Below are 14,610 nucleotides of genomic sequence, written 5' to 3' on the forward strand. Positions count from 1 at the left end.
GTGTGCTAAAAATATGTAGCAACCAGCTAACTGATGTCATCGCTGACATTTTCAACATAACACTGTCCTAGGAGAGTTCTCCCACTTGCTTCAACGCACCACTCCTCATTGGGATCCCTGGCAAGAGCATCCAGAGGCTCCAATACATTCAAAACAGTGCTGCCAGGGTCCTGATGAGGGTGCGCAAGCATGACCACATCACCCCCATCCTGAAATTACTGCACTGGCTCCCTGTCCCACTCAGAATTGAGTACAAGGTCTCCCTCCTCACCCACCAGTGCCTTCACGGACTTGCCCCCTCTACCTTCAGGAACTCCTCACCCCCCGAAAACCTCACGTACACTCCGTTCAGGATCCACTCACACCCTCCAAACCCGACATACGAAGCTGTGCACCATGGGTGATCGGGCCTTTTCTGCTGCTGCCCCTAGACTATGGAACGCCCTCCCTGACCACCTGAGGGCTCCACAGACTACAGCTCTTTTTTAAACGGAACCTCAAAACCCATCTCTTTAAAAGAGCATTTAGCTAAACTTTCTTTGAGGTTCCCCCTTTTAATAGTTTTTTGTTATTTTTTCTCTGTAGCACTTTGAGATTCTTGAATATAAAGTGCATTATAAATAAAATTTATTATTATTATTATTATTATCCCAACATCTAAAATGTCTGCAGTATCCAGTCTAAATGACTATCGCCCTGTGGCATTTACCCCACTTCTGATGACGTGCTTTGAGGAACTGGTTCTCCAGCATCAAAAACAACATCCCAGCCAGCATAGACCCTCACCAGTTTGCATACAGAGCCAATAGATCCACAGAGGATGCTGTCTCCACTGCTCTCCACTGAGCCCTCACTCATCTGGATGAGACATCCAAAAGCTTTTTGTTGATTTCAGCTCAGCCTCAACACAATCTCCCCTATGAAACTGATTGGTAAATTTAGCACTCTGGGCTCGAGTACCTCAATCTGTAACTGGTTATTAGACTTCCTCACAAACAGACCAACCACCGTAAGTGGTACCCATCTACTGAGCTTCATTGATATTGGTGAGAAGAGGAGCCTGGGAAGAGCTTAGGGGATATTAAAAAACAATACCCATCCAGCCACAACCTGTTCACCCTGTTGCCATCCAGAGATGCAGAAGTGTCTGCTGCTGTATCACCAGACTTCATAATAGCTTATTTCCTCTGGCTGCAAGACTCCTCAACTCATCCTCCACCCTCCATATATATATCTTTTTAAAAATATATATTTTTCTTATGAAGAAAAATGGGTCTTCAATCTGAATTTCACTGTGCAGCCCTGTTGTTGTTCCCTAATTAATTAATTAATTAATTTTTTGGGGGTAATTTCATTATTTCCTGTTTTATTTTGTGTAACTCACCTCTCCTCTCATTTCAGATCACTTCACTCTCTGACCTTGTGTATTTTCCCGCCATTGTGATGTCTTATGCCCAGTGTATTTAAATCCTGTGTTCCCTTGTCTTGGTATCAGTTCGTATTAGTCCTCTTTGTCTTATGTTCCAGCAATTTTTCTAGTTTTCATTTTCAGGGTTTTTGTGATCTCTGCCTGTTTTTTCTTCTTTGCCTTTTTTGCAGAATGATAAATATTATCATACATAATAAAAAGATCGCTCTTGTGGTTTTAAAACTTGACATAGAACTGCATCAAGTGGTATAACAATTACTTAGGCTCTTATCAGTCAGTGAATTCTACTGCCAAAAATCATGTTCTGTAAGCTTTGACCAATCTAATTTATAACTGTGATTGTGGTTGTCATAACAGGGAGACTCTAAACATATCAAACCGACCACATCACTGTTGCAGCCAGCCCATACAGGATTGCAACATCCTCATCATGAGTATCAGCTGTATATATACAGTGATCCAGCCAAGATGTTGTATGCCATGCTTCACTGGTATATGTGTACTTGTAACAGCACTTTGCTGGAAAGATCCAACTTGCTATACAAGAGTTGACCAAATAGGGAGTTATTATCTGAGATATCAGCAGTCATATAACCCACAACCAATATATATGTTTATGTACCTTCTTTGGTAAAAGTACTTATAAAAAAGAGCTTATTAAGATATGTATCCTTGTTTTGCTAACATTAAATAAAAAAATATTTCTCATTATGTACAACTTTAATTGCTATGCACCAGTCTACCTCTAGCCTAATCACACTGATTAGTAGATCATATTTCTTATGCCAAAGAAGGACGACCCCACCAGGTATTTTTCCACACACTATTCCCCTTCTTAGGTCTGTTGTGGACTCCCTGCCCCATGAAAATCATTATTAACAGAGTTAAGTTTATCTAGGTGTTGTTTAGTTAATAAGGTCTCTTGAATAAACAAGTTATCGGCCCTCTCCATGAGCATGTCGTTAACGATGCGTTATGTCCTACCCGTAGCGCTCTGTTCCAGGCACAAGCCACATGAGATGTTTGACACAACTCTAATAGTCAAGAATCATGATCCTATCTGCATGGCAGCAGAGGTCCCAGCCTCAGGCACATGCAGGTTCCTAGCAGCAACAAGTGTTTTACAGCCCATGGTCCTGCAGTCCCAGGCTTGCAGGCCTCATAGAAACGCTGTACAAAAGTCCCTTCTGGCCAAAGCTGTGGATCATATATTTCTCCCACCTACATATAGTTATATCAAAGGAGCTTAACCGACTCTGAGCGCTGTCTATCTTTTGACAAGTTACATAGCGGCAAAGTTTTTCTTTAAAAAAAATTGCAATTGTTTCCAAGTATAAGTCAGGTTCTAACAATGCCTTGTTTTCTTCTCTTTGGGAGGATCCAGAAGGGCTCTGGACTCTATAATAGCATGCTTAAGACGGCGGTCCCTCCTTTACTACATGGCTCCACACAGGTGATATTGCTGCTTCAAGCACCTGCGTTACACTCTCCATACTCCGGCTCGGGGCCTCCTCGCTGACCCAGGTAGTAGGTGCACCAACTCCACCAACTCCGCCCAAACCAGGCTGCTCAATCACGCATAAGTATTGGTTTATATCCGCAGTGATCATTTTGAGATCTGCGTAGAAAGAAATTCCAAAGTGTTGTCTGAGTTTAACATCAGGAAAAAAAAGGAAAGGGGCTTGACACGTCCAAGCGGCATTAAGCCCACGCATGCCAAACACTGCAGTTCATCAAAAGGGTCACTTGAGGCTGACTCCAAAAGTGAGTCAATCCCCATAGACCCCCATGTTAAAATGCCCAAGTGAAAAGAGAAACAAACATGTTTACAGCCTGGTATAAAAAACGCTTTTGGTCTCTACAGCTAATATCCATGTACAAGACAACTGTAAAGGTGATAATTTTTGATATAACTCACCCGTTCAAATTATATTTAGGCTTTAAGTTATGAAATTCATACTTGAGGGCGTGTCCACTTTGAGTGGAGGGTGGGTGTGGTCTCAGGTCGCTAGCTGCTAGCTGTCTGCTCTGCTTTGACACCCAGCCTTCAGTTCCACCGACAATCTACCCCTTTTCCCATTTTTGGATTAACTGGGAGTTAGGCTGTGTGGTCGCTGCCAAGGTGGCGGGGGCTGGAACCACCCACTTTGAGCTTCACAACTGCTCTGCAGAAACCTATGGGTGACGTCACTGAGACTACGTCAATAAACTGTCTATGGACAGGATCAGTCTTTTCAGGGACTTCCTCAGATGGGAAGTCAGCACCACATCTGTAGTAGTTTGAGGCTCTAAGGTGTGCCTTCTTAGGGACCGGTACCAGGCAGGTTGTCTTCCACCCTCACCAGACTCATGCTCAGGTTAGAAATGTGCTGGAGTACTCCACACAGTTGCACAGCACTCACTTTGATTACCCTCAGGCTACACAGTTGGATCCTGGAACCTTGCCTGAGCAGAGTCTTCCCAGCTCCCTTCTCACCTGAATAGCTATGTAGGCTGTATGTGATGAGCCCTCATGTGTTGTTGTAACATGACATATCTGTCATATATGATAAGAGACCTGGGTTCAGATCTCTGCAGTATTTATTTTGCTTTCATGGCCAGTATTACTCTTAGGTGCTGTAGAAAGAAGCCACAACAACAGCCAAAGCTGTGATACTTTAGCTTCCAGCCAACAGACAGGATAAACCAGCCACACAGGCTGTAGCTAGCTAGTAAATTGAGCTTTATCAGGTACCATCAGAGTAAAGTAAGGTATTTGCAGATGGGTACCAACCGTGCAGGGCGTTAGTTATTGTTTCACCATTATCCTCCAGTGTAGTTTCAGAACTCATCAAAGTGAATGGAAGTTACTGGAATGATGAACAAAACATATTCCCTAATTTTAATGGCAGTGATGGAGAGCACCGCCTATCAAAGAACTTCAAAACTTCCATAGTGTTCAGTTGAGTTGAGCCACAAATTCTACCTGCAAAGAGCGAGCAAGAGCAGAGCATGGCCTCCACAGAAAAATCCCCAGGCTTAGAGCAGTTCTTACTCAACTGGGAGTTGGCGCCTACCTCATCATCCTCATCATAAATATCCAACTGCCAAGAGGAGCCACAAACAGAGCTGTCGGTCTTATTCAGATTGTCTGAGACAGCAATTGACACAGCATCAGGATGTGGAGGCTTACTCTTTTCTTCTTAACAGAGATGAGAGAAAACACACATGAAGCAATTAAACAGAAAATTAAAAACATGCAAAATATGCAAGTTATAATAAAATGAGCAGCTGAGCCTTTTCTCAAGAGTGTACGAACTGCTGCCTTAGAACAAAAGAGGAGAAGCAGGAGCTCAATAATAAATCCAGAAGCATAGGTGGTGACAGCGCTCCCAGATGCGGGTGCCAAACACCTATCACCACAGAAGACGTCTGTCCAAATCTTATGCCCTCCAGCACAGCAGAGTGCTTCGACTTACCAAGTCAGTCTTTTCCTCCTCTCCTTTTTTTCTCTCGTTTATGTCCTGTATGAAACGAAACACGATCATCACCTGCATACAAAAAAAACTCATGGCAAGATGGTGCAAAATGGTGCCCAGCCTTATGACTGGCAACCAAAACTGTGAGAGCATAGCTGGTATAAATATTTACTGAGAGAGACACTGTGAATTCTGTATCAATGACCTTTCTCATGACTAAAGTCATCCATGTATGCTGGAGAACTTTGACATTCTGAACCCAGCTGTTTAGACACGTTTGTCCTGCTGGAGGGTATATCTACATGCTGCCTCCTTGTCATTAGAAACAGGTATTTTGTGCCTTTTTAGTATATTCTTAAAAGAAAGGGGCTTGCACCTGGCAAGGACCTGTGTTTATTAAACAACTCAGAGTAGGAAATCAATCCTAAGTGGCAAAAACTTTCTTAGCCAAATGACTCTTCTATCTCATTCAACATTTCGTAGAGTTTATTAAGCCCTCTGAGGCAAATTTGTAATTTGTGATTCTGGGCTATACAAAATAAACTGAATTGAATTGAATTGAATTGAATTAGTGAAAAATAATTGTTGTGACTCAACTTGTGCTGGATACAGTTGCTCCATCAGGGAAAATGCAGCTTTTCAATTGTGATCATTTGTGTCTGTCATAACCATATTCTGCGGCAGTATACCACACTTTGAACACTCTCTCCTTATTTAATGCACAGATGTACTCCTCTGTATCCAACACTCAGCATCAAGTCATGGAAAAAAAATGCTACACAGCTTGATTATGGGCTGTAAATTGATGTGATTGGGCTGACTGGAAAAATCTATACATATATTTCAAAACCACAAAGGGTATGCTAATATTTATCCATAGCCAAGCATGGACTTCCAATAGGCAAGGTAGGCATCTATCAAGTTATCATTGTCAATGTGCACAGAAGACATAAAACCATAACTAGACTAAACAAAACAAGTAAACTGATGTTCATGTGTTATGTGGGTCAAGTGCCCTGTTCATTTTCAGTTGCAAATAAATACAGGCGTTGAGTTGGATTTGCCTTGTTCTAAACCCAGATGTCGTCCTCTCCGCAGCTATTAATTGCAGAATATTTCTCCCTGCTTTTTTCTCCTCAGCTCTAACAGCTCACAGGGTTAAATAATCAGCAAGGGGCAGGAATGAGTTCACTTGCTCGCAGCTGGATTATGATCTGGGAGGTAAGCAACACAAGAGATGTTGTTTGGTTCGGGGGTTAGAGTACTAGGGAAGCAGTAACTCTCCTCAAAGCTTGAGTTTACTCAGGATCTGAGCCTCGAATCATCTACTTTTCTATGTGGAAATGAGGCTGGAATAAGTGGCGGAGGCTAGGTTCATTAAATATCCCTTCCAACATATTTTAAGACACATATAAACTAGGGTTGTAAATCACAAGTTTGTATGATATACAAAAAGTAACTCTTCATTTGCATTTTCCAAGGAGAGCCTTTTAAAAAAGACTTTCCTCTTATAAGGAAACAACTCAGTAAGGGCCGGGTTAAATTAACTACGGAAGTGCCGTTACGGTAGTACGCAAGTTACTTGACAAATCAACATTGACTGCTCGTTCCACACAGGGAACAAACAGAGCCCTGTGAAGGAATTTATCTTATTGTATGTTAAACTTCCCTCTTGTAGGTTAAAGGTAACTGCCTGTAGGTCAGGTCAACGGTCTGTCTCTCTTAGCCAGTCTCACTCTATGTGCCTGATAGGGCCGAGCTGGCTAGGACAGCTGGTAGGCCAAGGTTAGCTAGAAACCTTGTGTATTCAGTTAAGACTCAACAGGCTGGCGCCTGGTTGGAGACGCTGGATAAGAGAGACTGTACAGAGGCTATGTTGTTGCTAGCACAGCAAAGGTAGATGTATTTCCTTGTTTAGATCTTATATCCAATAGAATCCTCACACATGCCAGGCTGATGTAGAACTAACCCTATTTGGATATAGAAGAATTAGCTGGTCTGGGGAAGGTTAAATACTATGCTCAAGGACACCATCTTCAGAATTGGGTAGCAGTACGCTGTGATTCACACGTGGTGTTTCCCTGTTCTCCTCGATCGAGAAACAATAAATGTTACTGCTTAAGACATCCGGGTCTGCCAAAACTTCTTCTGTCTCGAAGGAACTAGCTCTAAGATTTTCATCACAAGCCCTACTGGCTGAAAGATCCCCGTTTGTTGGACTCATTCACCACTTCTCCCACTTGCAACTTGTGCGCTTTTGCCGTCTTCATACTTCCTTATTTAAGAGAACATAGATAACATCATAAATAATTCTGTGGGATGTCTACGGATTACATCGCATTATTTAGCTTGAGGGGCTGCACAGTGGTGTAGTGGATAGCACTTTCGCCTCACAGCAAGAGGGGCCCAGGTTCAATTCTCGGGCTAGACAGCCTTCTCTGTTGAGTTTGTGCATTCTCCTTGTGTCAGCGTGGGTACTCTCTGGGTTCTCCAGCTTCCTCCCACAGTCCAAAGCTTAGGATAATTGAGGACTCTAAATCTCTTGCCCGTAGGTGTGAATGTGAGCATGATAGTCTGGCGCCCAATTACAGCTGGGATCAGCCCCAGCCGCAACCAAGTACCCTTAACAGGATAAGTGGTTACGGATAATGAATGATTGAATATTTGCTTGTTGAGAGCAGCCTGATCAGTTACATTTATATCAACAAAAAAATATATTTTATTATTTTATTACTGCCTCTGTAGGAAGGAGGTGCACTTGGACAGAAATGGTGACAGAGAAGTGCCATAGGAATTTGAAAATAAAGGCATATCTTATCTCAATATGTCAATCCAGATGGAGCTATGGATCATTACACGGCTGAAAAATGCTGTGCTTTCAATAATAAGATGCTTCTGATAGGCTTTCAAATAACTGTTTAAAAATGATTGTATCTACTCAGCTCCCACTTCATGGAAAAGTCCATTCCCTGTGTTGGTGCACTGAAGACTGGAGTTTCCACATCACACTTTTGTGAGTTGCTTATTGGTCTAAAATAAGCCTCAATACTGGTTTTGATGTCACAGATCCTTCCATTACGTGCATGTCTTAAACTAATATGGAATGTTGCATAATACCAGATTGGGAGCATTATGATTGCCTCTCAATGGCCCTCAACATGGCAATACCTGAGCCTGCAGCTCATAGCTAACAGTGCTAACAGCGCCAACAGTGCATACAACAGCTACAGTGCTGACAGAGCTAACAGTGTTTACCTGAGGGAGAACTGGAGGATGGGATCTCACTTTCACAAAGATGCTGCCAGTCGAGGTGGCACTATCAGCTGTAACCGCCGTATGAGAGCATTGCAGAGCAGCCGCCATGAGCTAACCAGTGGGCACACTCCCATGTACTAACAAACACGTGGCTGGCTATATCAACAAAGCAAGGAGAAGCTCTGATAGCAACACACAGAGGGAGACTGACTTCATTCTCTACTCAAGTAGACATAACTTGACCATATCTTTAAATAGGCGATAGTTGTTTGATGCAATAATAATGCTCTGACTGTCATATATAGCATAATTTCCCATTGTGAAGATGAATGTGAGATCAAACTTCACAGGCATGATTCACATAGTGAAGTCTAAACATTCAAGTGAAGGAACAATTAACAAAGTCTTACCGTCCATATAGACAAATAGAACTTGGATCTCTCAGCCTCTACTTTAGATGTGGCTCATTCCTAAACTGCCTCAAAATCCATAGCTTTTGTGTGACATTTAAAATGGAAATCAGATACACTTGCTGCCTGCAGATGAGACAGAAAAACACACTGGGTTGTTGTTTGAAAACTTGCTTGCAACCCATCTCAATACTAAGTCTATAAGCTGTGATAATGGCATGAGCAGATGAGTCACAAGTCAAAAAGGTTGGGAAACATGCGCTACAGGATGCTTTGAAACATAATGCTACATGTAGTCAATGGTCTTCAACACTAACCTCTGCAGTGTTGTGCTCAGTACACTACTGCAGGTCTGCTGTTTACACAGAATCACATAAGGAATTTATAAGAACTTACACATTTAATATAAATACATTTTTTATTGGTTTGAACTGCAATCTGTCAGTACAAAACAAACCATGATCAGAGTAATAACTGTAGTAACAGTGGCGGCTGCTGGAGAATACATTCAACAAGTGCTCTTCATGTGTAAATCCTGTGAATCGCTTACCCACAGCTATACATTTTAAGCTTTTATCTGCTCAGTTATAGAAAAATATGAAGGCACAGCATTTGGGAAACCTGGAATGTATTTATAGGCACTTTCATGGGGAAAAGTTGTCAAAAATAACCTTTACATAATCATTGTGCTGACTTAAAGTGCTAGTAAGTCTGTGCAAGTTACTGTGAAACAGGCATGCTTCCATCATCTTTTCTAAATAAGAGTTGAAAATTGTTTAGTCATAGAGTTAAACTGATTCAGTGACTGATAAACAAATGAGAATTCATCCGGGTAAAAAACACTGATATGAGGACAAGACTGTTCCAGAGCCCGTTTACATTCCAGAGGATGAAAGAAGATTCTACCCAGACCGCAGCAGAGATGAGAGGCCTGAACACAGTGGAAGCTCTGGTTAATGTGTGACATTGACACTTTATAAGATGCAGGTGGGAGACAGGGTTCAAACATTTTGAGGTTTTAACACACTTTGAGATCAATCAAATTCAAACTATGAAGGACTATGGATACTTAATGTATTGTTCAGTGCATCTGTGTCTGAAGAATAATACATTTAGTGCAATTTCTATGCATGGTTGAAAGGCCACAATTCAATGTAATTGCCACAAAATATGGGCATTCGTATACATTCAACGTGAATGTTATGCTTTAATGACACAAGCTGCTCGAAAAAAAACAAAAAACACCTTTGTGTAAAGATAGCAGAGAGCCACAAGTGAGCCGCTGCAGACACAGAGACACCTCTGCTGTGTACCCGGCCAGAAGAACCCTGTCAACCCAGAGAGCATTCATTCTCTGTCCACACACTCACTGGGAAGAGCAAACAATAAAGAATTTAACCTGGGTGTTTTAAATTATGATTCACTTTCAATATAAATCATATGTTACATGTTACAAAACACGTCATTGCTGTGTAATATATTAACTGTGAAAAAAATAACACAAATAGGTTTTCACAATCTTGCAATTAATATGGAAGATCATAATTTCACATAAATGGAAATATATATTATATCGTTCCATTAACCATATAAATAGAAAATAAAAAAGCTTAAGATCAGCAATAAATACATTTTGATAAAAAAGCAGTGACAGCCTAAGCCCTATAATATTAATAATAATAACAACAACAATAATAATACAAATGGTGGAATCAACAGGAGCGCATTTGATTTCAGTTAGCTGACGTCACTTCAGACAGAGAATTGATCCAACATGCAAATTAACTCTAGGAACCTGCCGACTGCTGTAAAACGTGTCTGCTAGAAGTATAATGCCCAAGGCTCAGTTCCCCCAAATTAGAAGTCTCTCCTCTGTTCTTCCTTGGGAAATTATTGGCACAAACCAGATTTTAAAAGTTCAACACCTACAGTGTCCCTTAATCTGTGCCACAGCTGTAATCTGAACTAATGGTACAAAAGCAGTAGTCAGGATGAAAACTGTCTCCAGTGTGTTCTGTGGACAATACAGAGACACGGACACCTATCTGGATAAAATGTTAATTTTACCAACTAGAGTCCACCTACCTCCTTTGTACTGAGACAAAGGCAAGATCTCAAAACCTGGACAAAAAAACCCCCACAACTATCTGCATTACTATACAAGTGTGCCAGTAGAAGTAAGTGAGAGAATATGTTTTATGGTAACCTGGATGAAATGAGTCTTTTACTCAACCTCCAACTTCAGATAATTTTAAATCGCATTGGAAGTACAAAACCCTGATGTTGGCTGTTTTAAAAGAAAAGGTCTCTGGTGAGCAAACAGAATGATAACTGACCACCAGCTCAATATTACAAAGCACACAGCATCTGGATTCCAGCCCAACTGCAGAAAAGCAATCTGTCAGTCACACTCTTAAAAAGCAGCCCCATGACATTTGAGAGGAACAGGAGACTGGGCTTGATTAGAGTGAAAAAGTAAGTCTAGGCTCACTGTTGGCTTCACGTGAATAAACTCTGAAGCACTTTATCTTCTTTAAAAACTGATTTTGACACAAGCCTCTAGGAGGGTGTCACGGTTGTTGCAAAGGTTATCATAATCATAATGGCTGTGTAAAGACACACTAAAACTCACTTTGCTCAGCACAGAGACCCTGCTGTCACTCCTAGTGCCCAAAACAAGTCATATTTAACTACTTAAAACAATCATTTACATTCCTTCCACCATGGCACCAGTGTAGGCCTGTACATGAATAGGATTCTGCTTTACCAACTGTTAACAATATTGGATGAGACTTTTATTTATGATGCGACTCGCTGGCTACAACAATGCACAGAGCATTTTCTCCTGTAAACAGGGAAAAAGAGGTGAATGGTCTCCACCCTCCTCTGTCTTTATCTATTCCTCCCATCTCAGGCCCAGGGATACAAACACCTTACTCATCAGAGACAGAGAGCCTGCTGAAGATGGGAAGGCGACGGGAGGCATCCAGGAGTGGGGACTCTGAGCCGCTCTGACTGCCCAGGCTGCTCTGGTAGCCCTCCTGGTCAGACAGAGAGTCTGGGGGGCTGGGGGAGATCTCTGATGTAGGCTGGAATAGGTAGGGGGTGGTCGGGGAAGGTGGGGTCAGACCCTGAGGCTCAGACATAGGTGAAGGCCCCAAGCTGGGGAAAAACGGGCTGGCAAGGTCCTGGCTGGAGTGAGCAAAGGAGTTGCTCCTCCACTCGATCAGGTCTTTAGTTGAGAACATGGGTGGAGGTGTGATGGAAGTGGGGCAGTCCTGCTGGCTGTTGGAGCTGGGGAAGCCAGCGAAGCTGAAGCTGTGCTGCAGGCGGGGGCGCTCCATCTTGTTAAAGGCGGAGAGGGGAGGGGGCCCGCGTCGTTCTTCTGCGTTGTGGATAAAGTGGCATCGGGGTCCGTACGGACAGAACCCGCTGGTGTGGAAGGTTCGACACAGCTCAGTTTTATACTTTGGGTGACGGCTCAGGCTACGCAGCTCATGCATGCCGTGGGCGAACTGGCACTTATCGCCATATTTACAGGTGCTGTTCTCCTCAAAGGGCCGGCACAGCTCCGTCTTATAGCGACTCGAGTTGACTTGGCTGCTTCCATCCACACATGCCTGACTGCCGGGCCACAGCCTATCCCCCAGCTCTGAAAAGGAGCGCTCACGGAAATGGTTCTCCTTGTTGTTGATGCAGCTGCTACCCAACAACACTGGGGGATCCCTTTTAAGGCGGTTGACGAACTGGCTCTTGCTGAACTTTGCACTGGGGAGGCTGACTGAGTGACGGCGTGGGAACAACCCTGTCGCAGAGGGGGCTCCTACCACCTTCCTGTCCAGCAGGAACCCAGTGGGGGTGCAGGGGGAGAGGTTGGCACTGGAACATGGGAGAGCCGTCAGCTGAGGTCCATCAAGACTGCTGATGATGCTGTAGTTAATCATCTTACTGTTCTGTAAAGAGACGTGTCATTTAGAAAACTTTGACAGTCACACAATTTCATCCTTGATGGTTAGTATGGTCAGCAACTGATGTATGCCGAGCGAGTTCATCAACCTTTCAATGCATGGGCATTACAATCAAAAAGTAGTCAAAGTTATCAAAGCAGGGTTGGGAACTGAAAACTTTGAACTGGTTCCAGATTAAAAAACAGGCAATTTACAAGGAAACATGATTTTTAATTGTACTCCCTGAAAGCTAAGTTTGGACCTAATGTGCTTATTTACATCAGCAGTTACACACTGCTTGTGTCTTAAATCGTGTAATACTGCTAAGAATTTGCTAGTGCTCCGGCATCCAACACAAATTAAAGCTAAAACAGTGAACTTCATAGAGAACACATTTTTCTTCCTTTAGTTCATCATTGAGTCATATAACAAATTACTGTTAATGGCTTTGTAAATCTTCTGAAAATGAAATGTGTCTTCTGCTTTTGAACATTTTGTGATTTATTTCCTTAAAAAAAAAAAAAAAAAAAGAAAATCAGGCTTTAACACCACACCGACCAAATGAACAGCGTGTCAATTTGCGCCTATTAACAAAATGGTCTGCTCTGTGAAGAAGTGGCCTGCTCCTGAGCAGATCTTGGCTCGATGTTTTTCATTGACCCATAGCTTTACTTCCCCCTTGCTGTGATCTAGAGACTATTCAACAGACGCAGCAGCATCAGTAGTAAAGAAGTAAAGCAGTTCAGTAAACGCATGTGGGTTTGAAACGTAGCTATGGTAACAGCTCGTACGGTTCTCAGATTATAATTGACATAAAAAGGTAATGTTGATAACATGAATGAATATGATAAAGCTATGAGTTGCATTTAAGGACTTCTTTAATGACCTACTGCTCTAGAAACAACGCTGAACTTATCTAGTTACTCAACTTCACAGAGTTCACAGCGTCACACAGACGACAGATGCAAAGGAAGTCATTTAAGCTGACAGTTCAGTTATCGATAGCGAAATCAAACTAAGTTACAAAAGTGGCTAGGCTAATGTTAGCATGGTTTCTCCAGAAAAATAACATCTCAGTCGGTCGATGCCCCCCCCGGATAGGCGTCATTTACCTTGTTAGGCACGTCTCTGTATTCGAAGACAGGAGGAAAAAACAGTCGCTGTTATGTTTGTTGATAAAGAATGATACCGCGAGCTGGAAGTTGTATATGGTAGCCCAGCTTCTGCGGTATTCAGCCCCGTGGAGAGCCCCCTCTGCCGTGCCGTGGTGCTGCGCACTTCTTTTTCAGCAGGCGACGTCCACGGCAACATGGAGGGCGGGCTTCCGGCGACACGCTGCAGACATGCAGACATGCAGACATGGCCGCAGCGCCTCAACGCCTCTACAAACGGACAAACATTGACCTGCCTTGTATCTAGAAGATGGTCATTTCATAATCTATATACAAAACAGATATTGTGTGTCTATTTTCATAAATACTTTTAATCAAGTCTTTCCTCCTTATCTTTTCAAAATACTCAACAGAAACAGACCTGACATTTCTCTCCTTCTGCATACTGAGTGCAATAAAGTGGCTGTTAATCACCAGGAGAGTTCTCCTGGAGAGTTCTCCTGGCATCAGTGATATAAGTGAGAAGAGGAGCCTGTGAAGAGCTCAAAGGATATTAAGAGACAAAACCCACCCAGCCACAACCTGTTCACCCTGCTGCCCTTTTCAAAGATATACAGAAATATCAGATTGCCTAACCTCCAGACTTCATAAAAGCTTATTTCCTCTGTGAGACTCCATCCTCCACCCTCCATATATGATATAGGGTTTTCTTGTGTGTGTTTTTGTGTTATGTTGTGTAGCAAAATGGGACTGCAATCTATTAAATTCAATGTATTTGAACCATGTTTAACAACAGAATACCCCATTATGTACTTGTTGTAATAGACTGTAATAGATTAAGAACCTCAACTTGTATGAACTCCCTGATCCACAAGCAACCACTGTGGCTAAATGTTTGTTTGAAGTTTACATCAGCCATCACAGTGTCCTTCAAAGTTTGTAGACTGACCAAGGCTGTCAGTTTGACTAAGATCTTATCAAAGACCGGCCCGTCTTGGA

General features: G+C 42.5%; 1 protein-coding gene across 1 annotated transcript; it reads right to left on the reverse strand.

The window, feature by feature from the left end:
• Positions 1 to 8,951: 8,951 nt before the first annotated feature.
• Positions 8,952 to 13,935, reverse strand: zfp36l1b (zinc finger protein 36, C3H type-like 1b). Its single transcript, XM_054617976.1, is given in 3 exon segments — positions 8,952 to 12,505; positions 13,612 to 13,650; positions 13,652 to 13,935. Coding segments are annotated over 3 exon segments (1,260 nt in total). The 5' UTR covers positions 13,853 to 13,935; the 3' UTR covers positions 8,952 to 11,485.
• Positions 13,936 to 14,610: the final 675 nt, after the last annotated feature.

The sequence above is a fragment of the Anoplopoma fimbria genome, chromosome 18 (genome assembly GCF_027596085.1).
Source record: "Anoplopoma fimbria isolate UVic2021 breed Golden Eagle Sablefish chromosome 18, Afim_UVic_2022, whole genome shotgun sequence".
Lineage (NCBI taxonomy): Eukaryota > Metazoa > Chordata > Actinopteri > Perciformes > Anoplopomatidae > Anoplopoma > Anoplopoma fimbria.